At 47.3% G+C, this 23,964-nt stretch overlaps 1 protein-coding gene across 2 annotated transcripts in view; it reads left to right on the forward strand.

Moving 5' to 3' along the window:
* The window catches only part of Prkn (parkin RBR E3 ubiquitin protein ligase), a 1,240,480-nt gene that overhangs the window by 1,030,256 nt on the left and 186,260 nt on the right, over positions 1-23,964 (forward strand). For both annotated transcript variants that reach the window (XM_077109619.1, XM_076858057.2), the window contains exon 8: positions 16,944-17,005. In XM_077109619.1, the coding sequence (XP_076965734.1) occupies positions 16,944-17,005 (62 nt within the window). The remainder of the gene's footprint in view (positions 1-16,943; positions 17,006-23,964) is intronic.

The following is a 23,964-nucleotide window of genomic DNA, read 5'->3' on the forward strand; positions in this document are numbered from 1 at the left end:
TACTTTCATTTACAACAAGCTCAGATTCAAAAAGCACATGCTGGAGATGGCCCAGGAGTTTAATAAAGGGGAAAAAACCAGCCGAGCACAAACCTGTAGTTGTGGTCCAGGCTCACGGAGGGCAGGAGGAAATCCCAGTTCAAATCACCACAGGCAACAAAGTGGGCTCTAAATGCTGGGTCCAGAGAAATAGAGAAGAAACTGAGAGGACAAGGCCTGCCGGAACCAGGGGTGGTATCAGCATATGAAGAGCCACCTGGGTGCTGAGTCCCTGCCAAGGCAACGTGGCACACCTGACAAAGGACACCCAGGAACCCTGAGGAGGAGCCTGTGTTTAAGAAAAGTGTCAACAGAAGTGGAACCCAGGCACATTTTAGGTGCTAAATAAACACTTGAAACACTGTGCGTAATCTCAGAGTCCTGCCAGGAATCTTGGAGATACCAGAGAGAACCAGGAGTTCAACGCCCTGGAGACGTGGTTTGTGGGGCATTTTTAAACTCTTCCAACTCAAGAAATCTCGGCCCTAAAAAGCAGTGAGTTTGATATGGGTTTCGGCCATCACCCCCAACACACACACACACACACACACACACACACACACACACACAGTGTGAGTGAACATAAAGGCATAGGTGATCCCATGAGCCAACTTGGATCCACCAGCACTGTATGAGGAGGAACTCATCTGTGGAGAAGGCGACGTGACCGTCAGGGACTTCTTGACATTAAGATCATAACGGGACCTGGGAGTGCAAGGGTTGGGGGACGGCTGGGGACAGGCTGGTGCACACAGAGAGGTTCTGTCGAAGCAGTCACTGGCTGTGGAGGGGGAAGTAGAGAAGGAGCAATGGGCAAGTGGGGAGGTAGGTAGGTGACAAGTGTGGGGACGGGAGGGACAGCAAGGCTCACTCCATCTTGAGTGGCGGAAGAGCACCCACCTCAGGTGACGATAAACCCTCCTCCCTGGTGAGATTCTGCCTTCTCAAAGGGAACCAGGTGTCACCAGTAACGTCCACCTTCAGACAGTGTGCAGCCCTGAGGCACTGTCACCTGGGTGACCCTGCATTCACTGTAATATCACATGGCGGTCACACACACACACACACACACAGGTTTTGCTCAGATACTGACAGGGTCTTCCAACATGGCAAGGTCAGCACAGTGCACTAAGCCCTGATGCGAAACTGACGTAACCTCCCCACATAAACGACACACAGATAGAAGACTCCAGAACAAACACAAAAACTCACCCTGTGAAAAACTCCAGGTGCCTCCCTCTCTTGGGACGGCTGTTACGTGTGTCCTGGAGCCTACCTTCTCTTCACTGAGCTAACCCCAGTCACTGTCCCCAACGGAAATCCTTCTTTTGAGAATCCAAGAACCGAGAAATAAATCACCCGCTTACAAAGGCAGAGCCCAGACAGGGAGAGGAAGGAGTGGGCCACAAAGAGGACAGTGCGGGGTGGGCGACAGTGGGCGGTGATTCTCCCAGCTTAAAGGACAACAGGTCCGACTGGGGTTGAGATTCCACAGTCAGCAAGAGAAGGAGGCCACCAAGGCCAAGGGAGGTGAGAAGTGCTTAACTAGGCGAGCGGGGCCTCCATACCCCCTGTCTTCACCCTCACCTCTCCCCCAGGAGCCCACTAGACCAGCCCTTCCTGAGTCCCTGGCTCCATGGGACAGGAGAACTCCTGCAGAGACAGTCCTGAGACCCCCGACTGCTCTGTCTTCCTGAGGGCAGTGGCCAGCGCTGCACCACCCAGGCGTATGAGCGGCCTGGCACAGGGAGTAAGCCAGGGTGCAGGGAGGAGGGAGGGACGGCTCTGGGGTGGCCATGCTGAGCAGGAGCCCAAGGATCCTACAGCATCACCTTCCAGATCTTGCACAGGCAAAGTTGTCAAAAAGTGTGAAGCATCTTTTTTTTTTTTTTTTTTAACAATTTGTTTAGTTCACGACTTTTAAATGCTCAACTTTTAAATACTTTAAAATAAAAAAAGGCTCTTTGCTGCTGCTTAATAGCCTTTAACTCAGAACTATCTGTCAAGGAGGTTTACTCCAGGTGGCTCAGCCTGGCCCTCACTGCTGGTGACCTGTGAGGGAGGAGAGAAGCCTTGCTCAACCCTCCTCAGGTCACTGGGACAGTCCACTGTAGCAAAAGACAGATTAACAAGAAAAAGAAAGAGCAAGCAAGCTTGTTGTCACATGCAGTGCATGTTACACAGGAGGACCTTCAATGAGAGATGACTCAGCTGTGACTCGAACTCTGGCTTATACGGCATCTTCAACAAAGAATAAACTTTAGAGAAGTGACAAGATCAGAGAAAGCAAGTTGAAGCATTTTGAGATGGAGAATCTGTGGGGAGGTAAATATATGGGAAGAAACTAATGTTTGTAGATTCCTCTGGGTCCATATCTGAGCTGATGAGAGTTCTCTCCAGAGAGGAAAATCGTATCTCATATTCAGGTAGAATATGGGGGAAGGATAAAAATGGTGTTCTCTGTGGCTTCTTAATTGCCTTGGCTCAAAAATACTTGACCAAGAGGCGTACTCGGGTTGGCTCCTTCTGGTTCCCTTGGTGCACTTCTACTGGGCCCGAGGAACCGGGGGGCTGCACTGAGGGTCCACCTACCCACGGCTTCAGAATTCAAACAGCACCACAGCAGTTCTGCCTGCTGGGTGGGCGGAAACCAACGGCGGGATTTTAGAATGAGGACAAAAAGTAGCCAAGAAAAGAACCCTCATCTAACAAGTCTGACCGTTCGGAGGAAGAGAAATGTCTCTCCACACCCTGCCTTCACCTCAGAAACCAAGCACCCCAGGATTGCAGGCTTTGCCCGTCTTGGTCATCTCAGGTGCCCCAGCCTGTGGTCAAGCATCTGACATCAAATACATGGACAAACACAGCCACCACGAATAAACAGGAGTCTTCGGGCCACCGCCTTCCAACAGGGAGGTTACCACCTGGAGCAGGGGAGGGGATGCACAGCTGGGTGCTGCCCAGGATCTGCACCTATTTTACAGATTACTTCAGGAAATTCAGTATCTGTCTCAGGGGAGGGAAGCTTCATGAGGGCTCCTCAGAAGGACTGGATGATTCCTGACCACTCCTGACCTAGAGCTGCTCTCCAGAACACCTTTCCAACAGGCGCACTTCCTTATGGGCCTGGAAAGCCTCAGGAGATCCTGGGCCTATCCTGGGGCAGGGGCAGAGTGCAGCGCAGCCTGTGGGCACGTTACTTCTAGAAAGGTGACCACCGTAGGTCCAGGTTGCTGGAGCTGATGTTTCTTCTAAGCCAAGCACTGTCATTCTTCAGTACGTGACTACATATTACCCTAATCTGCCTTGAATCACTATGGAAATTAAATGCCAGGAAGTCCATAAGATTCAGGAATTGGATCTGATTGTCACTGTTATAAACAAAATCTTCAGATTGCTCTTGGGTGTTGTGTGGCTGTATTAGAATTATCGTGACCTTTCAACAATGGTCTGAGTGATTGCCTATCACAGTAGCTCCAGTCTGAACTAGCTCAGGTCTGGCCTCAATCCTCTATTGTTAAGAGTCCTACCCTTGGAAAACCTTATTTTGGCATGGCCCATAGCGAAAGGGAACTTAAAAAAAAAAAAAGAAAAGAAAAGAAAAAGAAGCTGTGTTTGCTTAATAGTGATATACCGATATTTTGTCTCCAAAAATGAAACCTCGTACTTAAAATATAAAGTGGCCATTCTGGGATTTTAACCCATTGACCGATAGGACAAATAGGCTTTTTAATTCATGGTTCTTCTACTAACTCTAGCACAGATTTGTCAGGTACACAAAATATTTATTTTTTGAAATTCTTGTGAGAATTAGAGGCAGTGACGTTTTTTCTTCTTTATTTAATCATTCTGCAAATGTTTGCTGAGTACCGATGCCGTGCTGATTCCCACCGTGGACCCTGAGGAGTAGCTGAGCTACAAACTGACTCAGAAACAGTGAGAAGTTACTTGGGCTGATCAGAGTTCTCCTTCTCAAACACACAGATTCTAGAAGACTTGAATCTGTGCTCTGGGATCTCACAGATTTCAAATGAGTTTTATAAGCAAAAGCCACAAGAGGAATTAGATTGTTATTTGTCAAGAATTTGGACTGTGCAGGCAGGTAGCAAGCTGGCTAGGTAAGAAAGGGGGGCAACTTTAAGAAGGCAGACAAAGCACTTCCCAGAAAAGGTGGGGGAAAGGACAAGGACAGAGAGAACTCTCGGGAACAGAGGGAATTGGGCCAGAGGACCCCAGGGGTTATCTGTCGGATCGGGATGTGGTGCCCTAGTGAAAATGGTGGCTGCCAGCACCTGTACTTCAGGATGCAGCATTGGGGGCTGGTGGGGTTTCAGATACTGGGAAAGGATGCCCACCTGCACAGTGTCACGAGGGAGATGAGGTTAAGTGTGACGCAGCCTGGTCTCCCCCGTCCTCCGGCCCTGATATCTTGGGCGTGCCTCACTCTGCTTTCACCTTGGATTCTAGGTTCTTCCACACCACATTCTAGAGGAAGCAGTGAGCGAGACTGTCCCTGTTGTCATGGATCCTATATTTGAGCTGTGAGAATAGGCCCCAACAAATAATTAACAAAGAGCTAGCCAGGGCTGTGCGGGGCAGGCTGCAGAGGGCCCACCTCTTCATGATGAGCACTTTCTCCCTCTGAAACTTTGTTGGGCTTTGTGTGTGTATAATTTTTGGTGTCTCTACAGGAGTATATTTTCTTCCCCAGACATAAGACACAGTTGGTGGTTCCTGGAGGAGCCGCGTGGTGTTGGAGAGAGTTCCTAGGGAGCGTGCGTGGAGTGTGCTGGTGGAGTTCAGAAATAAAGTTTGTTCCTCTTGAGTGGCTCGTGATTTGTGCCCAGCCAGACTGCGGCACTAGGTTTTGAACATTTTTCTTTTAATACTTTAAATACTGTCTTCCGGTCACTGCTTCTTTCCATAGTTCATAATGAGAGGTCCTCTGTAATTCTTATTATTGTTTCTTTAGAGGTAAACTGGCTCGTCCCTCCAACTTCTTTCAAGATTTTCTTTTTTTACTAGTCTTCAGCAGTTTGACTCTGACATATTTAGGTGTTTGGGGGAGATTTGTCCTGTTAATGTTCTCTAAGTTTCTTCGACCTATAATTTAGTATCTGTCACTAACATTGGGAACGATATTGTTTCAAATATTTCTTCTGTTCCGTTCTTTATTCTCTTTGTGGTATTTGTAGATATGCTACACCTTCCAAGACTGTATGACAGAATATTCTGTTTTATTTTTTTCTGTGCATTTCACTTTGAAGAGTTTCTTTTGACTTTTCTTCAAACTTACTGATCACCAAAGATGCTCTTCATTTCTGTTATGGGGGTTTTGATTTCTCTCATCTCCTTTTATTCCTTCTCTGAGTTTCGATCTCTGCTTGTCTTACTCATCTCTGTTCTTCCCTGGTCCCTACTGTTCCCTTAGAGCCCCTAACATGTTAACCATGGCTGTTTGAGATCCCCTGCCTGATAATTTCCAACATCTGTGCCACACCCACGTCAGGGTCTGATGTTTACTTGGCCTCATTAAAACTGCGTGTTCTCTGACTCCTGGCATGACTAGGAGGTAAGGCAAAGGAGCCTTTGATATAAAGCCCTGATCATGTGCCCAGGAACTGGGCTGCGGTGAGTGTCAGTTGAAGGTACCGAGGGTCAGCTCTTCTTGCTTTTGTCTCCTCTTGACCAGGGCCTCCTCCTCCTCCTCAGGGAGAGGTCCTGCCATTCTTCCCTTCGGTAGAATTCTCTGTGACTTATCAGAGTTCCACTGGTGGAGTGATAAGCTGTGTGGGGGCTGCTCTGTCATTTTCCAGTTAAACCTTGGTCTTGCGGTGAGTCTGTCCCCTCACAGAGCTCTCCAGTGGTAAACTCCTCCCTGTGCCAGCTCCTCTCAGGGTCTCGGCCTCCCTCCCTGAAGCCCTGGCTCCTGCCCACTGACCTGCTGACGGCCCCCAGTTAAAGGAGACAGGCTGAAGGGCCCGGAGTTAGGGCTGCCCTCCTCCCCACCTCCGGAGAGCAGGCCTTTGTCGCAATGGGGGCTCCGGGCCTGTTTCACAGTTATCCTCCCGTCCCTTGCCCTAGCCACGAGAGAATCTTCAGAGAAACCTGGAGGTAAAGATCAGAAGATCCTGAGGTCACTGGGCTCCGGAATTTTCTCTCCCCTGGCCAGGCTAGGTGTGGACTCAAGCTCCGGGGACTAGTGGGAATTAGTGCTTATCGTTGCTGCCAGTTTGTGGCTCCAGGCGGGCTGGGCTGGTGGGACTGGCTGAATCTGCCCTCTTTCCAGATTCAGGACGGTGCTTTTCCCTGTGATGTTATTTCTTAAGTGGGTCCAAAACCTAGTGGTTGTTCTTCAGTTTTCCAGGGTTACCTTCTGGTAAGGGTGGAGGTATAAATCCAAGCTCTTTACACATCTGAGTTGAAAACAGAGACCCCGATCTTTATTTCTTAATATGATAGATAGTGTAGCAATTCTTCCAATAGCTCCTTCCCTTTTATTTTTTTAGATATTCATGACAATAGAGTATATTTGACACATTTATACAAACATGGAGTATGACTGATTTTAATTAGGATCCCATTCCTGTGGTTGTGCATGATGTGAGTTTCACTGGTGGTGTATTCACATATGAACCTAGGAAAGTTACGTCTGATTCATTCTGTTGTCTTTCTATTCCTATCCCCTTCCTTTTATTTCCCTTTGGCTAATCCAGTGAAATTCTATTCTGCCCTCCCCACCCCTCTCTTGTGTGTGAGCATCTGAATATCAGAAAGAGTATTCAGCCTTTGGATCTAAGGAATTGCCTTATTTCACTTAGCATGATAGTCTCTAGACTCATCAATTCACTGGCAAAATTCATGAAGTCATTCTTGTTATGGCTGAGTAATATTCCATTATATATATATATATATATATATATATATATATATATATATATATATATATATATCTGTTCAGGGGTACCTAGGATAGTTCCATAGCTTAGCTATTGTGAATTGAGCTGCTATGAATATCGATATGGCCCCGTCACTGTAGTATGCTGCTTTTATGTCCTTTAGGTATATGCTGAGAAGTGGGATAACTGGGTCAAGTAGTAGTTCTATTCCATATTTTCTGAGGAATCTTCATACTGCTTTCCATAGTTGTTGCACGATTTTTAGTCCCACTAGCATGCATGAGTGAGCCTTTCCTCTGCATCTTCACCAACAGTTACTGTTACTTGCATTCTTGATGATTGCCATTGTGACTGGATGGAGATGGACTCTCACTGTAGATTTAATTTGTATTTATCTAATAGCTACAGAAGTTGAACATTTTTCTATATATTTGTTGACCATTTATATTTCCTCTTCTGTGAAGTGCCTGTTCAGTTCCTTTGCCAATTTATTATGTTTTTTGTTTGTTTATTTTGATGTTAAGCTTTTTGAGTTTTTTAAATATCCTAAAGATTAATGCTCTATCTGAGGTGTAGGTGGCAAAGATTTTCTCCTATTCTCTAGGCTCTCTCTTCATGTTCTTGATTATTTCCCTTGTCATGAAGATTTTTGTTTGATACTGTCCCACTTATTAATTCTTGATTTTGTTTCTTGTAGTTTAGGAGTCTTTTTGAGGAATTTGGTTCCTAAGCCAACATGATGGAGTTTGGGGCCTACATTTTCTTCCAGTGAGTGCACGGTCTCTGGTCTAATGCTTAGGTCCTTGATCCACTTTGAGTGGAATTTTGTGTAGGACGAGAGATAGGGGTTCAATTTCACTCTGCTACGTATTAATTTTCAGTTTAACCAACACCATTTGTTGAAGAGGCTGTCTTTTTCCAATGTATGTTTATGGTGCCTTTGTCTAGAATGAGATAACTTTATTTATGTGGGTTGTCTCGGGGTCTTCTATTCTGTACCATTGGTCTCCATGTCTGTCTTGGTGCCAATACCAGGCTGTTTTTGTTACTATAGCTTAGTAGTATAATTTAAGGTCTGGTTTGTGATGCCTCCTACTTTGTGTCTCTCACTAAGGATTGCTATGGCTATTCTGGGCCTTCTAAGGTCTTCTTCAATTTCTTGTTTTAGTATTCTGTAATTTTCATTGTGGAGGTCTTTAGCTTTTTTGTTATACTGATTCCCAAGGATCTTTGGTTTTTTGAGGCTATTATGAATGGGATAGTTTTTCCCTAATTTCTCTTTCAGCTGATTTGTTATTATTGTATAGGAATACAATTTATTTATGAGTGTTAATTTGATATCCTGCTACTTTGTGGAATTAGTTTATAAGTTCTAGAAGATTTGTGATATAGTTTTTTGGGTCTTCCAAATATAGAAAAATGTCATTGGCAAATAGGGATATTTGATCTCTTTTTGCCTACCTATATCCCTTTAATTTCTTTTGTCTATCTAATTGCTCTGGCTAGATTTTCAAGGACTGTGTTGAATAGAAGTGGTAAAAGAGGGTATCCTTGTTTTGTTCCAGTTTTTAGAGGGAACACTTTAATTTTTCTGTTTAGAATGTTGTCCTTGGGTTTAATATATATAGCTTTTATAAGGTTGAAGTATGTTCCTAATATCCCTAGTTTTTCCAGTGTTTTGAACATAAATGGATGCTATATTTTATCAAATGCTTTTTCTGCATCTATCGAGCTAATCATGTGATTCTATCTTTAAGTCTATTGATGTGGTGAATTATGTTTTTTGATTTCAATTTGTTGAATCAGCCTTGCACCCCTGGGATGAAACCCACTTGATTATGGTATGCTATTTTTTTAATGTGTTTTTGTATGCAACTTTTATTAAATATTTTTGCATCTATGTTCACAGGGATAGTGGTCTGACATTTTATTTCCTTGATGTATCTTTGTCTGGTTTGGGTATCAGGGTGATATTAGCTTCATAAAATGAGTTGGGAAGTGTTCCCTCCTTTTCTATTTCATAGAATAGTCTGAGGAGGATTGGTGTTACTTCTCTGAAGGTCTTGTACAACTCAGCTGAGAATCTGTCTGGTCCTGGGCTTTTCTTTGTTGTTAGGCTTTTAATGGTGTCTTTACTTTTATTGCTTGAAAACGATCTGTTTAAATTTTCTATATCTTCCTAATTCAATTTGCGTTGGTCATAGGTCTTCAGAAATTTGTTGATGTCTTCAATATTTTCTGTTTCATTAGAGTAAGAATTTTCAAAAGAGTCTCTGATTCTCGTCTATATTTCAGCAGTGTCCATGGTGATATTTCCTTTTTTCATCATGAATTTTAGTAATTTGAGGGTTTTTTTTTCTCTTGGTTAAATTGGCTAAGGAGTTATCAATTTTATTTTTTTTTCAAACAACCAACTTTTTGTTTCGTTGATTTTTTGAATTATTTTTTATTTCCTTGTTTGTTTCAATTTCATTAATTTGGGCTATGATTTTAATTATTACCCATCTTCTCTGCTTTTGGAGTTGATTTGTTCTTCTATTTCTAAACCTTTGAGATGTAATGTTAGGGGGTTTTTTGGTGACTTTCTCTTCTTTTAATGAGTGAGATCAATGTAGTCAACTTTCCTCTTAGAACCACCTTCATAGTGTCTCTGAATTTTTGATATGTTGTATTGCAATTCTCGTTTACATAAGTATTTTTTTATTTCACCCCTGATTTCTTCTGCTACCCATTGATCATTCAGTAGCATAATATTTAGTCTCCAGGTGTTAGAGTACCTTCTATTTTTTTATTTTATCATTGATTTCTAATTTTATTTCATTACAATCTAATAGAGTGCAAGATATTATCTCTATTACTAAGAGTTGCTTTGTGGACTAAGATATGGTCTATTTTAGTAAATGACCTATGTGCTGCTGAGAAGAAAGCGTATTCAATCATGTAAGGATGAAATAGTCTATATAATTCTGTTAAGTCTGAATTATTAATTGTAGTTTTTAGTTAGAGCTACTTTATTCAGTTTTTGTTTGGAAGATCTATCCAGTGATATGAGAGGCATGTTAAAGTCACCCGGTATCATTGTGTTGTGGTCTGTTTGATTCTTCAGATTGACAAGGGTTTGTCTGATGTACACAGATGCTACATCATTTGGTGCATAAATATTTAAATTGTCATGTCTTGTGGATGTATGCTTCCCTTAAGTATGAGATGAACTTCTTTGTCCTGTCTGATCAACTTTGGCTTGAAGTCCACTTTGTCTGATATGAGGCTGGAAACCCCTACTTGTCTATGAGATCCATGGGAATGATATGTTTCTTTCCCATCCTTTTACTTTCAGTCTGTGGATTTCTCTGCCTATGAGTGTGTCTCTTAGGGACAGCATATTGTTGGGTCTTGTGCACAGGAAAAAACAGTAAGTTTGCGAAAGGGTTTCCAATTTAGAATGGTGAACAGGGAGAGAGAAAATATAAGTGAACAATTAAAGGAAGAGTGAAAGAGAGAACAATGAAGTTTGGGATTTCTTCCTTACTCTATTATGTCCAACCACCGCGTCCCCGACCTGCTCTGAACATCCAGGATGAAATCCCAGTCAAGTCCCTTCTTTCCCCACTTGCTGAGGAGCCTCCTGTCTGCTTTCTTGGCTTCACTCACAGCAGCCAGGAAAGCCCCCTCCTCTTTCCGCCATCTTGAAAGCCCAGCTCCTTCCCTCTTAAATAAAGGAAATCTCTGAAGATAATCAGCAGCTATTTTAGATGTGGGAATATCTTTGGTAATAAGTTTGCTTTTTTTTTTTTTTTTTTTGGCATTTCACGTTCACCCAGCATCTTCCTTTATTTTGCATGCACTCACAAAAGCTCTTTGAAGCTGACATTGTGATTATTCCTGATAAAGGAATTGACATTAGAGGAACAGATTTATCAACAGGGTACAATTAGCTGGTTAATGCACAAGGTGAACTTCGACTGGTCCCAAGCTTGCTTTAGAAGATGTAAAACCCCCAATTTTAGGATTTCCCTTCTGTAACCCATCCATCCAATTACTCTGCCTTGGTGACAGTGGCTGTAGGCTATTCTTTTGAGAAAACTGAATGAAAGAAGAAGGCAAGAGGTTGGTAACTCTGTGCCCAAAGCCGGATTTTTCCTGAATTTTAAGGCGGAAGATTTAAGTAGATACATAGTTTGAAGTGAACAAGCTGGAGAGCTGTGGAGGCAGAGGAAAGGGACTGAACGGTGAGTTAGGGACACAAGAGCAGAGCAGGGATGGTCAGGGTGGGTGAGGAAGACCTGTTGGGAGACAGTCCACCCTCCTTGGTCTTGGAGGCAGAGGAGAGATGCGGGCAAAGGAGAAAGTAACTGGGAAGGGATATCGTCACTGGCTCAGCGAGTCCTTTAGCACATGCAGGACGGGAATCAAACACTGCTAACAAAGAGAGGACTGGGAGCCACCATTGCATTATGGTCGCTACCCCAAAAGAAGAGTAGCAAGGGAGTCATGGGGTGAAGAGAATAAGTGTGTTTGGGGTCTGTAGCATATTCATAAGCTACGGGGCAACCTCTTATTGTGACTGTGTCTATTTGCATGTGGTCAGAAATGTTTGCACATGGTTCAAAATGTGCAGGACATTGTGTTAAGTCTCCCTCCTGACCTATCTTTGAATGCAGGACCGGGAGAGGAGGTTGTGATCCAATCTGCTTCCACCGGCTTGACGTTTTGTTGTTTATCATGAACACCACGTGTGCTTGGGAGGCCTTGTTACCATTCATCTCAGATATAAAGCCTGCAGTGTTTAACTGTCTCAGCTTCACCCCCAAACTCCTGCTCCTGCCATTTGTCTTAAGCGTGGAGCATGTAGTGGCTTTCCGTGAGCTCCCCCACTTCTAACCCTGTACTCCTGCCTCAGTGGCCCCAGGGCCGGGGGGCACATCGCATACAAATGGCTTTATACTTTGCACCTGGGAGAGGCCAGGGATAGGGCAGGATTGGGCAGAGGAAGAAGCTGGATGGCCATGCAGGCCTAATGGAGCCTCAGGGTGCAGCAGGGAACTCTGGAGCAAAGGGGTGCCCAAGAGTAGCCTGAGCTGGGACAGAAGAGCCCAGCCTTCACACCTTCACCTCCCTCTGTCAGCAGACCTGGGGCCCTGGGAGAGGCACCATCTCAGGCCAGGTGTCTCTGCAGCTGAGAGGACCAGCTCACAGGGGTGCCCAGAGGGCTGCCCCCTCCACCCCTGCAGCTCAGTCACAGTCTCTCTTCGCAGGGCGTCTGGGCAGCCGATCTCCACACCCAGCACATAGCTTTCAGTTTCTGGCACTGAATTAAGTGTGGTCCCGTTTTGAGGACTCAGCACATACAGGCTGATAGAGAAGAATGGCCTGGTGTGGAAGAGCCCAGCGGGGAGTGGCAGGGGCCACGGCCTGGGGGTCCCTCGGGGGTTCACCCCAAGTCTGTAGCAGCATCACCTTCAACAGGACACAACTTCAGAGCAAGGGCATGGATTTTTTTTTTGAGGGGATCCACTGTTTGGAGGGGATGGTCCTGTTTTGCAGCCCTGACTGTGGAGCAGGAGGGAAGCCAGGGGGCAGATGGTAGTGACAGGCAAGGCAGGTGCAGCGGAGTACTAGGACTCATGGGTATTAACTGCCATTGATGTCCTCCCATGTGGGGTCTATGGGCAGAGAAGTGACAGGTCAGAAGAAGGTCACTTAACCAAACGACAAAGCACCCACAAGACTGGAGGTCATCTGCCGAGGCTCAGGCCCCAGGGATGAGAGGCTGGTGTTGTGCTGGGGACTGCAGCCACCACCTGAGCTAGGTAGGGATGTGACCTCATGGCCGTTGACTCACTAGAGGAGAGCCTGCCGTTTGGCATTGTGTCCCTGTCAGGCACTGGCACTGGCACGGGTGGCACCTAGGGGCTGGCAGAAAGCCCCTTGCTGTGCATTTCAACCCTGGGCAGCAGGAAGGAAATCCATGTGATCTAGAGTCCATTAGAAGAAGAGAGGAGCTCTGAAGCAGCGTCCAGCAGGGGTGGGGGGGGGGGCAGGCTGCAATTTCAACCAGGGCGTCTGCAAGGCCTCGCCGAGGAGCTGGAGGTGGGGATCCCTCCATGCAGACATCAGGGCCAAGCTTTCCTGAAGGATGATGAACAGCCAGTGCAAAGGCCGGAGCCTGCAGCCATCCTGGGCCATCAGGAGCAAGAGCAGGCCAGTGTGGCCCAGGGCAGGAAGCAAGGGAGAGGGAAGGGGAGCAGAGGACCTCGGAGGCCCACTGCAAGTACTTCAGCTATCACTCCTGGTGAGGCTGACACCCACGGGCAGATGGCGTGACACCTGACACACACATTTAACAGCTTCCTGGAGACTGCTCTCCGGAGGAGAGGCTGAACACTGGGGCCTGCAGGTGGAGACCCGGACAGTGTGGGCAGATGATGTGACCAAAGTGGGCAGCTATGGCTCTGTGGCTTCAAAAGACAGTTGACTGTGGTGTGTGTGTGTGTGTGTGTGTGTGTGTGTGTGTGTGTGTGTAGAGGAAACTGGGAAAAAGAAAGCATACCTATTTAGCTGTCAACACCTGTCATTTAGTCTATCTTCCAGGACCTCTGCACCTTCTTCCACCCCTTCTGCTAGCTTTTCCCTTTCTCTCATCGACCTAAGTAACAAAGTTTCTTCAAAGGTTGCCAAGTTTATTTGGGAAGAGCAGAAGCCACAGTGGGAACTTAGGTGCCATGGCAAATTACAGGCATATTCAAAGAGACAGAGGTGAAGGGAAGATTTAAAGACGAACCAGACAGGGTGGCATAAGAAATTTAGAAGCAGCAATCCTTGGTCACAAGGACCAAGGTTGAAGAGACTTCATTGGACAGATGTCCTTGCAGAAATATTGTTCCAGCAAGGCTGCGGTTCTGGCGGAGTCTTTGGGAATAGCTCTCTTTACCAGCATAATGCACGAGCTTCCTGCATTGTTTATCGATTCTTATTTGTTAGGCTCGACACAAGTGGCTCCATTTCAGTCTGATAGCTTCCACACTCCCGACGCTGACCCACTCTGTGCCCATGTCTTGCATTCCTGTTTGTTATTTTTAGTCTCCTTCTTTACACTAGGCTTGCACCTGTCTGTTTCCCACTCTGGTGTTCCAGGGAGGAGAGGTATGCAGATGCCTCCGTCTCCCTCCATGTCTCCACCGGCCCCTCTCCCCTCTAGCTTCCTGCCTGCCTATCCTCGCTTAGTGTGCGTTATTGCCCCTGCCAGGTGTCCCGGGTCATTATGTAGTCTCCCATTAAAGATGTTTACATTGAGCCTTCGTTGACATCAATCCCTTCACTTGTACCTTAGGAGCATGCCAGAACATAGATCCTGAAGCTCATTTCAATTTCTGTTGCTTATTTTACCTAAAATAAAAACAAGTCAAAAACCATGTTTCTCAAGTTCAAGTGATGTTAAAAAAAAAAAAAAATCCTCCAAAATTTCTAGGTTGCATAAACTTATTTTTAAAATCATTTATTAAATATACCTAGATATAAACTGAGATTAAAGATTTCATGCTTATGTAACCAAGGCCCAAATAAAAACTTTACAAATTAAATATAAATGAGAGTACAAAACCAAAGCATGATATTAATACAGCAGGTGCTGTCATTTTGCTGACACCTCACAGGGCCCTGACTGGTTGGCACAGGTCCCTCCACCCCTGCCCACCAGCCTGGGGAGAGGTCTCTGGCGTCCACCTCTTCTTCCTGCGCCTCTCCCCTCAGGCCCTCAGCCAAGAGGGCCAAACCGCCCCCTGCTGGCCATGCCTCTTTCGCCCACTCTCTGCCCCTGTTCTTTCTGGTTCATTTCAGAAAACTCAGCAATGGCTACTTGCTCCCAAAAAGGTCTAAAGTACAGAACTGACGTAAGGGCTGACTTTGCATAGCAGCTCTTGGTCAAACTGTAGCCAGTCCGACGAGCCAGGATGTGGGTTTACTAACTGTTCAGATGAGCATCAGAAGAACAGCCCAGAGTGGACAACGGCCCCAACAGACCTCCACCCTCAGGCATTCATGGCCATGCTGGAGACATTTGGCTCTAGGACATTCTCTCTCTTTAAGGATCTAGTCTTCACCTCTACAGTACCAGATGCGCCTGTGGCAACTAATTCATCATGTTTTCCACCAAAATATCTGCCTCAGGATTTTCATTTATTTTTTTTAATAGGAAATGTTTTGTACTACCTCCATGAACATTTAGGAGCCACTTTCCGTGGTGTTGGATATTATATAATCTCAAAGGCTAAAACGATGTTCCATTTATGGCATCTTTCATGACTATAAAATTACAAACTTAGAACTAACCCGGTATTTTGGGGTCATCCAGAGCCAATGGGATATAGATAGAGAGACATGCACAGGAAAAGATTTATTAGGATAATTAGCATCCATGATATGGAAGCCAAGAAGCGTCACTCTGTGTCTCACATGGAGCTGAAAACCAGGAAGGGTGTTGTGATTCAGTCTAAGTGTGAAGGCCCGAGAGCCAGGAGTGCAGGTGCAGGGCTCTGGCTGGTGAAAGTCCCAGAATCAGCACCTGAGAGCCAGGTGCTCCAAAGTTTGAGGCAGGGGAAGGTGGACCAGGACCACTCACCCTCCCTCTTCCTGCTGCTCAGGCCTTGGTGCCCACCCTCCCCAGTGAGGGTCATCTTCTTTGTTCAGTCCATCAGTCCAAGTGCCGGTTAATATCTTCCAGAAACACCCTCAGAGACACACCAAGAAATAATGTTTTACCAGCAATCTGGGATCCCAGACTGTCCGACCAAGTGTACACGTGACATTAATAGTCACAGCAGCCACAGTCCTCGTTGAAGTAACGAATACAGTGCTGTAAGCCTGTCTGACCACTCCTGTCCCCGCCAGGCACTCTCCCACTTCCCTGTTGGGTTTAAATCCTACCTCCCAGAACAAGGCACAAGTCAAAGGACATCTCCATCCACATGGAGACCTGTTGGTCGTTCCTCAGCCTGACCTTGCCCAAACACTTCCGTCCCTGCACCCAATCTTACATCACAGTGAATGAAGTGAGCACCCAGGGAGTTCCCCGACGTGTCCTGCCTGCAGCCCGAGGTCCTTGACAGAGCCTTCAGCAGATCACGCAGTGCACAAGTCTCCTCTCAGAGAAGCGGGGTTTTATGTCAATTTTGTTTCTGGAGTTCAAAGTATAAAGGTGACCTAATACTGAGGGATAATTCTATTAAAAAGACAGATGGAGCACATTCTCCTTGGTATCAAGCATTTACAAACTTATGCATCTGTGAATGTGAGCGTTTATGTGTGATTGATTTAGGTGGCTACTTCATTTCACAGCTGAGGAAGGGACATGGGGAAGGCCTGGAGAGGCGGGGCTGGACTGGCAGAGCTCGAGAGTGACAGGCAACAGGCGGCCACAGGGCTCTCCCCAAGTTCTTCCAGAAGGACCTTCCCAGACTCGAGTGCAGGGTCCCATGGGTCTTGACGTGGCCTCTTGTGAGACCCAGGTGAGGTCACAGGCTCAGGGAATCCTGCCAAGCCAGCATGTCCATCCTCTCTGTCTCCGTTTTTAACTCAGTGAGTAGGACCCTGGCCCTAAGGGTGAGGAAACCCAGTAAGATCAATAAGTGAGAACCTGCAGTTACTCTGGCCCCACAAATCCTGATTCTGCATGAGGAACAAGTGACACATGGGGCATGTTTCAAGGACCAGAAATGGCATGATATCCCTAGGTCCCACACTGTGCAGGTCACATGGAGAGGAGAGAAGAGTCAGGCAGTGCCAGAGCCTCACGCAGCCTGTCCCGAAGAGTCAGAGCTACACCCGGGCTGGAGCCACAGTCCTTTGAAGATCTGTCTCTCTGTGGCTGGTTAGACAGGTGTTCTCAGGGACACACTTGCACCCTCCCAAACATCAGCACCAGTTGTCGACTGTCATAACTGTGTGGAAGAACATTCTAGTGCACGGAATGCAAATGACATTTTTCTGATTAATTCTTCTTCCCAACAGCTGGCTGTCCCAACTCCTTGATTAAAGAGCTCCACCACTTCAGGATTCTTGGAGAAGAGCAGGTGAGTTACCCTCTCCAAAGCTGCATCCTTGTGTCATGAAAGATAGACGCTAATGAGACAGTTTGGGCTCCCTCCAGGGAGGCCGAGTGTGTCTCCTGACCCAGGGCGCCCTGAACGGGGGAGGAAGCCATGCTGGAGATGTGCGGGGGTGCTTCTCCCCTCTTCTATCCATCAGACCTGACAGGTTATTAATTGGTACATCTGCTATCTGCCAGAGCATTTCATCTCAAGACCTGAGCCTTGAGCAGGCTCTGCATAGTGGCAGATGAGCAAACAAATAAATGCGGAGAGGAATTATGCCTAAGGAATCAATAGTCACAGACATTTCCGACGTGACGTCTGGGTGCACGTGCCAGTTCCTTTCACCAGATCTCCGTCCTTTGTGCGCGTTAACAGTGTTTTACAGCAGCCCCTTCCTGTGTGGGTGTGTGCATGTGACCTACAGAGGATGGCCCCTTAAAGGATTATTTCAGTGCTCTGTTGTGCTTAGTAAGGAATACCAGTTTTTAAATAGATGCACTAAGAAAATACTTTAGGGTGCTAAGTGGATGTGTATGTACACATGAGAATACTTTTTACTACTTAAAAAAATTGATTATACATGGCCATAGCTTCCATGTCTGCAGAGTCAACCAACCACAGATTGAAAATATTTGGGGAAAAAGAAATAGCAATCAAAAATAAAATGAGCTAGATGCAGGAGGCACACCTATAATCCCAGAGACTCAGGAGGCTGAGGCAGGAGGATTGCAAGTTCAAAGCCAGCCTCAACAATCTAGCGAGGCCCTGTCTTGAAATAAAACATAAATGGCTGGGGATGATCCTCAGTGGTTAAGCACCCCTGAGTTTAAACCCTGCCCTGGAGTCCTGGAATCAATCCTGCATGGATACTGAGGGACAACTGTGCATCTCTTCATCCTCGTGTGGAATTAGGGGCTCTGCATTAGGGGTCAGGTGGTCAGTTTACTCTTGAATACTTACACCAAGTGGTAGGACTTGTGTCTGTTGACCTATCTTACACTCTTGTCAACAAATTTTACTGGCAACGATTCTCCCCGCCTACCGTGACCAGACAGCATGCAAGTGGGGTCATGGCGGCTCAGTTTTGTCCGTGAGTCTTCATTTGTTCGTGCTTTTGTCTGTGTGTGCGTGCTGAAGTATGGCTGCCTGTTTCCAACACGAGCCTACAGCCAGGAAGGAGCTGCAAGGGTCAGAGGCTGGGACAACGTCCACGGCCTTGGGCTGGCCAGTTGCTGTTTGCCTCCTTCATCTCCCACACTGTGAGCTCTGGGAAGAACAGGCGTAAATGGTCCTGCAAACACAAGCTCCATCAAGCTGGGGATGTGGCGCGGGGTAGGGCATTGGGCCAGTGGTCTGATTCTGGGTACAGGGATAGAGGGGTGAAGAAGAAGTGCCCCCAGACTCCTGTTCTAGCGGGGAAGGCTCTGCTGTGTTCTTACACTGCTCATCACCGCCGTGGAGAGGAAGGAACGAGAGAGCTGAGATGTGGGGGAGCAGGGGAATTCCCTGAGGTGGTCAGCGGAAGGGTCACCACTCAGGTGGTAGGGACAAATGACCGGAAGGGCCCAGGGAAACACCATGGCACCAGCTGGGAAAGGAGATTTCCAGAGAGAGGAGAGAGCGGTGCAGATTGCCTGGAGGGACCACGTGCCTGGCCTCTTCAAACAGTCCAGGCCCAGGGTGACTGGCTGGGGACGCTAAGCAAGAGGACGAGCTGTAGAAGGGGAGGTCGGAGTGGAAAGAGGTCCGGCTGCACGCAGGGCTGGGGCAGGCGGAACCAAACCCGGCAACCGCCGCGAACTTGCAGCCAGGAGGCCAGCGCCTCGTGGAGGAGAGAAGGAAGAGAAGGAAGCCTGGAATTTGCAAGTGGAGGTCACTGGTGGCCTGGACCACTGGGCATCGTGGGCTTGCCTATGGCAGGCTGGCGAGGGCGAATCCTCCCTGGAATGGGCTCACGTGCCGGGGAGAGGAGGAACAGGAGGCAGCAAAGGCAGACGACAATTTTTTGTCTTTTTTAAGAATTTAGCTGTAAAGGAATGAGGGAGCTGTGGGTGGGATGTGGGATCAAGGAAATTTACTTTTTTCTTTTTTTTAAATACTGGGAATCAAAGCCTGGGCCTCCCGCATGCTAGGCGAGCCTCTACCACTGAGCTAAACCTCACAGCTGCCAAACTGACTTCTTAATGGGACAATTACGGCATGTTATGTACTGAAGGGTGATTTGGGAGAGGAAGGGAGAGATTGCAGACGCAAAAAAGAAGCAATGTCTCCTCCGGGCCACAGGCCAGGCCTCAGGGGAGAGGGCAACCCTCGCCCCTGGCAGCAGCAGGAAGGCAGCGTGTGGGCACAGGAGGCGCAGGCATGGGAGCTGGGGTGGATCCTCCACAGACCTGGGCTGGGCTTCTCTTTTCTCTGTGAAACAGTGAGCTAGGCCATCAGCTGAGAGTGAGGACAGGGAAAAGGTTTACAGAGGGAGGAAAGGGCAGTAAAGGTGCGTTGGGGAGGATGGTACTGAATAAATTTGGGAAATGGATGGATCTGGAGGAAGATCAATAGCCTGATGTTTTGCTGTCACATTCAACCGCGGAGGGTGCAGATTTAACCAGCATTGGGGTTCTGCCATCCAAGTATAGCAAAGTAAGAGTGCACAAAGGGGAGGGTGGACCCCAGGGAGTGACTATAATGCTGGCCCGTGAGATTTCAGCTGGGCAGGCAGAGCCTTGAGAAAGAATGGGCGGGGCGGGGCCGGGGGGCAATCAGTTACAGATCCCAGTGGGTTCAGGGAATGTTTGGAGTTTGGTATTAGAAGAGACTAGTTGAAAAAATAGGTACTAGCCAGAAAATGTGAAACTTGAAATTAAGGGTGTGTAAGGAGGGCCACGGTCAGCAATGACCAGGTCCAGGGATGCTGGACCTTAGCTAGGATGAAGTACATGATGACTGAAGTAGAGGTCATGAACTTGAGAAACCAGGATGCTGGAGGAATCACCCATGCAGGCACTGAGCTCACTCAGAACCCTCACTGGGGCAAATGTGGAGTCATGGTGAGCCAAGAACTGAAGGTGTGGGGGACAGTGGAGGGTACCAGCAGCTGACTGCAAAAGGAGAGTTAGAGTGCAGCGTGGCCTGATGGCTTGAATCTGAAAGGTAGAGGTGTCTAGAAGGTGCAGAAGAAAGACGTACCACGTGGTAAATGACTGAGAAGTGCTTAGTGGCAGAGAGTACAACAGCAAGACTTCCCAGGACTGCAGGGGGAGCCGTGTCCTCAGGTGCCGTTCCGTTTCAGTTAGCAAAGAATGTAAGGACAACCAGGAGGAGGTCGATGGCAGTCACAGGGCGGTCACTGCTGGCTGCCCATGAGTTCCCCCAACATGGGACCAGGGGATCAGGGTGAGGACAAGTGAAAAATGGGGGGGTGGGGAAGTGATGCACAGAGGCATATGTGGGTGTGGGGGTCATCCTGGAGAGTTGGCACAAGTGTCAGGGACTCCATTGGTGGCTGATATAAAACAGGACATGGCAGGATATTTATATCCTGATGATACATTGCAAGACCCAGAGGCCTCCAGGCAGATGGCCGTGTGAGGCTCTGGAGAGGAAGCAGAAGGCTCCAGCACCCCTCTCCTGCTGTGGGCGTGGGCAGCTCACTGGCGAAACCCAGGCTCTCACTGAGCGCCAGAGGCAGCTATATTACATTTTTATATTAATGTAAGTGGTAAAAAAAATGTCCTTGACAATTCATTTTTGTCTCAATAATGTGGCTTTTCCTTTTGCATAAAAAGAAGAGCACTGTTCAACTATCTCTCAGAATTATTATAAGTAAATAGGGCTGCAAGGTATGCTGTGAATATTGTGCTCCACTAAAATATTGCTGATTTTAAATACTGTTTGCCCCCCACCAATAAATTGAAGTACTAGCAACAAAATAGATATCAAAGTTAGTGTAATGTTCATGTAGAAAATGGATTTATAAAAACCACACAGATACTGGTTAATCACAGAATTCATTGCTGGATGGTAGAGGCAAATGCCAGCTACCTGATTTCTTTATATGTGATTATTTTCCATTTTTATTGATCTTGATTTTGATCAAGGCTGATTTGATTTTTTGATGTTGGATTAAAGATAAATCATTAAATATTATAAACTCTTAACTTATAAAATAAAATTTAAAATATATGGAATTTAAAATGATACATTTATTTTAGCTTCTTATCCCCGTCTCTGAGAAGATTCTTTGTGTTGACAATTCACATTCATAACACATGTTCACCTCTTTCTCCAAACTATTTGGCAAAGTTATGAACACATCACAGATAAGTAAAGCCACCCCAAAGTTCTGGGTGAGCCTAAGAACGGACATGATCCCGGGAAGGCCATGAGGTTTGGTGTGCTTTCAGAGGGGCCACCCTTCAGACTGACCTCCCTGATCGTTTTAAGAAAATGATCTTCATTCATCCAACAACTATGCTGAATACCTGTTTGTACTGTTGTTGGTCTAAATAGTAAACAAGGAATCACAAGGACTAATCATGATAGAGCTAATATGGAAACATGCATGGCTGAGATGTCCCCTGCTTTGGATAAGGAGTCAAGAAACCCTGAGGCCAAAGATCCAGGAGATACCAACTATTGAGCAATCTCAGGTAACAGGAGGAGAGAAGAGAACAAAGAACAAAGCACATGTCAAAGAGGAGCTTGGTTTATACCACTGAATACAACCAGTGTGCTTAGAAAACAGTGGTGGAGGCCAGAGGCCGCCACAGCACAGAGGCCATGGTCAGCACCTTGGGTTTTACTCTAAGTTCAATGGGAAGTCCTTGGAGGTTTAAGCAGGATACTGATGTTACAAAGATTACCTTTTAAAGAACACCAGTCTCCCTGGAACGTGGAGCTGATGTGCACTAAAAGGCTGGAAGGGGGGACAGCCAGAAGTGACCACTCAGGGTAAAATTAAAGGATTTGGTCACTGATTGGCAGTGGGTCAGGGAAACGAAAGTTCTCCTTTACTGAGACGGGTGAAATGGTGGAAAGGGGAGAACAGAGGCAGGGAACACAGGGTCCACTTCTGAGTGCGTCTGATGTGCCTGAAGCATTGAGGTAAGTTGGTGAGTTGGAGCACAGGGGATAGGTGGGGGATGGGGGGTGAGGTGAGAGGTCAGAGGTGGAGAGATGAATGCAGAGTCCCCAGCATGGGGGTGGTACGAATCCACAAGATTGACAGAGAACCTAAGAAGGAAGGAACCAAATGCACATCCCCTGAGGAGCCACCAGCCTTTGGGAGCGGAGCAGGATGGTGGCAGCCAGCATGGGCACCCAGCAAGGAAGGGAAGACCCGGAGCTGTGAGGTGTTGAAGAAGCAGGAGAGGAAGCCCTGCCGGAAGGAAGGCGTGGCTTTGGTGTGGAGAAGTCGGAAGGACAAGGTCAGTGAAGACAGACAGATCATGGCGACTCTACTTTGGAGGAGTCCTTGGAGATGGAGGCAGATTCTTATGGGATGAAGCGTGAACAGAGGGGAGTCGACTCCCTCTGAAGTTTTGGTAGGAAGAGGAGTGGGAAACGTGGCCGTGGGAGGAGGGTTCTTCCGACATTGCAAAGGCTGGAGCTTGTTCTGCTCACTGGCAGGAGCAACAGAGATGGGTTTCTTGGTGACTCAGGAGAGAAATGCGATTGCTGAAGAAAGGGAGAGCTTTTGAGCAGGGCTTGCATCCAGCACTGCCGGAGGGATGGAGCCTCAGCAGGAGGAGGGCAGCTGTCTTTGCCGTGAGAGGGGCGAGGGCAGGTGGGCTCCTCCACACAATGGCTCCACGAACGCAGGCACCTTCTCCACTGCGCGTCACCCTGCCTTAAAGAGGGCTTCACACGTAGAGGATGGTTGGTAAACATTTGCTGCATAAACAAGAATATCATTCATGGCTCCTGTCATGAGCAAACTGTGAAGTAGCTTGTGCAGATGAAAACAGGAGAGATGGGATGTGAGCAATTTGGCAAGAAAAGAGAGGGAACCTGCCGCTGGAGAAGTGCGATAAATCATGAGGTAGCTGCACGTGCCCATTTTAAGTCTGATCAGCAGTTGAGCAAGTGTGATTAGTGATGAAGAATCTACTGTCACCTGCATTCAGGGCCAGGGATCTGCCCAAGGAAGGTGGAGACAGGGTTTCCAAGTGTGGTTTGTGCCAGTGACAGATGCAGAGGACCTTGGAGATCTGTGTCCCAGGTCCTGTTTATGTGGTAGATCATGGAGTCTGTGCAGACCAGGAAGGAAGGTAAACTTGAAGACAGCGGTAGCCAGGGAGAAAGGCTGGATCAGTTGACTAGAAGAAGGCTAAGAGTTCAGCAGTGTCCACCGCTGGCCAGAGTTCTGCAGAGATAGAGACGGTAGTTAGAATGAGAATGTTCAGAACTGGGGTTTCGGAGGTCATGCGGTTTCTCAGGATGATAAGGCCTGAGGAGGAGCCATAGAGTGGAAGAGGCGAAGGTCATAGGAGATGAGAAGGTTAGACTGGACGAGCAGGAGGAGAGGTGAAGGCGCCCAGGCCCCAGAATGGCCATGGAAACAGGAGCCCAGGTGGAGACTGAGCTGGGAGCTGCTCTCCCAAGAGCGAGGGGCTGGGTCGAGACCCTGGGGCTGCAGGGAGGAGAGGGAGGTGAGCAGCCAGGCAGCACAGGCTCCAGAGAGGGGGACTGAGGGCTTAGGAGAGAGGAGACAAGCTCCACCTCTGGCCTCCAAATATGTGTAGGCGAAACTGGCAGCCCTTGTCTCAGATGCTGCAAGGGAGAGAGTTTCTTTTAACTCAGAGAGAAACACGAGGAAAGGGAGGAGTAGAAATTGGTCCGTTCTGGGGACGAACAGCCCCACAGGGGACGGAGCATTTGGGTGAGAAGAGTGCGAGGAGGCTGGGTGTGAGGGAACAGGGCTGTGAGGCGGGGCTGTGTTC

This window comes from Callospermophilus lateralis, chromosome 6 (assembly GCF_048772815.1).
Source record: "Callospermophilus lateralis isolate mCalLat2 chromosome 6, mCalLat2.hap1, whole genome shotgun sequence".
NCBI classification, from domain to species: domain Eukaryota; kingdom Metazoa; phylum Chordata; class Mammalia; order Rodentia; family Sciuridae; genus Callospermophilus; species Callospermophilus lateralis.